Genomic DNA, 2,046 nt, shown 5'->3' with positions numbered 1-2,046 from the left:
ATTCATAGGGCTTCTCTCCAGCATGCACTCTTCCATGTATTTGAAGTTCACTGGATCTAGCAAAGGCTTTGCCACACTGCTTACAATCACAGGGCTTCTCTCCAGTATGACTCTGTTCATGTGAGTGAAGGTGAGAGGACTGAGTGAAGGCATTCCCACACTGCTTATATTCATAAGGCTTCTCTCCAGTATGAGTTCGTTCATGTATCTGAAGGTAAGAGGCAGTAGTAAAGGCTTTTCCACATAGTTCACATTCATACGTCTTTTCTCCGGTATGCATTCTTCCATGTATGTGAAGATGATGGGATGAAGCAAATGTTTTTCCACATTGTTGACATCCAAAGGGTTTCTTTCTAGTATGTGTTCTTCCATGAATCTGAAGGTAACTAGATGTAGCAAAGGCTTTTCCACACTGCTTACATTCATAGGGCTTCTCTCCAGTGTGTGTTCTTCCATGTCTGTCAAGCTGATGGGACATAGCAAAGGCTTTTCCACATTGTTTGCATTCATAAGGCTTCTCTCCAGTATGTATTCTTCCATGTGTATGAAGCTGATGGGATGTTGCAAAGGCTTTTCCACATTGTTTGCATTCACAAGGCTTCTCTCCAGTTTGTGTTCTTCCATGTGTATGAAGCTGATGGGATGTTGCAAAGGCTTTTCCACACTACTTACATACATAGGGCTTCTCTCCAGTATGAGTTCTTACATGTGTGTGAAGGTCACCAGATCTAGCAAAGGCTTTACCACACTGCTTACATTCATAGGGCTTCTCTCCAGTATGTGTTTTCTGATGTGTTCTAAGTAATCTGGGATAAGCAAAGTCTTTCCCACATACCTTACATTTGAAATGTGCATTCCCTGTGTGTGTGATCCTGTGCTTTTGAAGACTTGTGTGTGAAATAAAGGTTTGACCATTTTGTTTACATTCATAGAGTTTCTCTCCAGAATGAGTTCTTTCATGTCTTCTAAATAAAGAGGAGAAATGAAAGGCTTTCCCACATACCTCACATTGAAAAGTTTTACCTCCACTGTGTGTTATCATGTGTCTTTGAACACCTGGGAGAGAAGAAGAGGCTTCACCACATTGTTGACATTCATAGGGTTGCCACCCAGTATGAGTTTCTTCATGTCTTTGAATGTCATTGGAACAACTGATGACTTTCCCACATAGTGTACTTTCATATGGTCTCTCTCCAGTTTGTAACAACATTTGTGTGTGAACACTTTTGAGAGAAACCAGAGATTTCCTATATTGTTTAAATTCACATGGCTTCTCTTCACATTCCTCATGCTTATAGTATTTGTGTCCAGAGTGAGATGTGATGTGCCTATGAAGGAATGAAGGACATATGAAATCTTTTGCACACATAATGAAGTCACATGGATATACTCTATTAAAATTTTTGTTTGTTTGATTAAGAATTGGAATCTATTTGAAGGTTTCCCCACACTATTCTGTGGGGAAAGTTTGAAGTTTACCATAGGACTTTGAAGAAGAAGTGACTAGCACATAATTGATACCTAACTCATTCACAATTTTCTATTTATTTATAGGTCTTTACATTTCTACCAACATCAGGTAAAGGCTAGATTTTCTGACTTGTTAAAGTTGCCTGAAAATAAACAGATTGAAAGGAAACAGTCCTTTGCAACACAGCTTCTCTATGGCTATTATTCAAATAGTGATATTCAAATATGCAATTTCACAGTACTTTTTGCATGTCAAATCCTTTGAAAAGACTGAATACCTGTTAGAGATAAGTAGATATTTCTGGTAAAAAATATTATAAGAATAAATACATTTCAAATTATGCATACTTCTTCGGTTGGTTTGCTTTAAAAATTATATGACAGTTCTCAGATTCCCTCACGAATTCCTCTTGTGAGTACAGTTACCTTAGGTTACTCCCAGAATATTCAATATGATCTTCAGTGGTCTTGTCTTGCCACTTGTTTCCTAAAATGAGAGAACATAACAATCTTTATGAATATTTAGGAGCTAGAAGTGCTTTGCCAAATTGTAGGTGCATTTATGCTTCAATAATT

General features: G+C 37.7%; 1 protein-coding gene across 1 annotated transcript; it reads right to left on the bottom strand.

The window, feature by feature from the left end:
* Window positions 1-28: 28 nt before the first annotated feature.
* Window positions 29-1,464, bottom strand: LOC107134794 (zinc finger protein 844-like; the record flags this gene model as incomplete). Its single annotated transcript, XM_015476824.2, has 1 exon — window positions 29-1,464. A coding segment is annotated over exon 1 (650 nt), but the record flags the coding sequence as incomplete, so codon positions are not given.
* Window positions 1,465-2,046: the final 582 nt, after the last annotated feature.

The sequence above is a fragment of the Marmota marmota genome, unplaced genomic scaffold, assembly GCF_001458135.2.
Source record: "Marmota marmota marmota unplaced genomic scaffold, marMar, whole genome shotgun sequence".
Taxonomy (NCBI): Eukaryota; Metazoa; Chordata; class Mammalia; order Rodentia; family Sciuridae; genus Marmota; species Marmota marmota.
The sequence above is the reverse complement of the archived record's forward strand: the minus strand, read 5'-3'. Positions and strand labels throughout refer to the sequence as shown.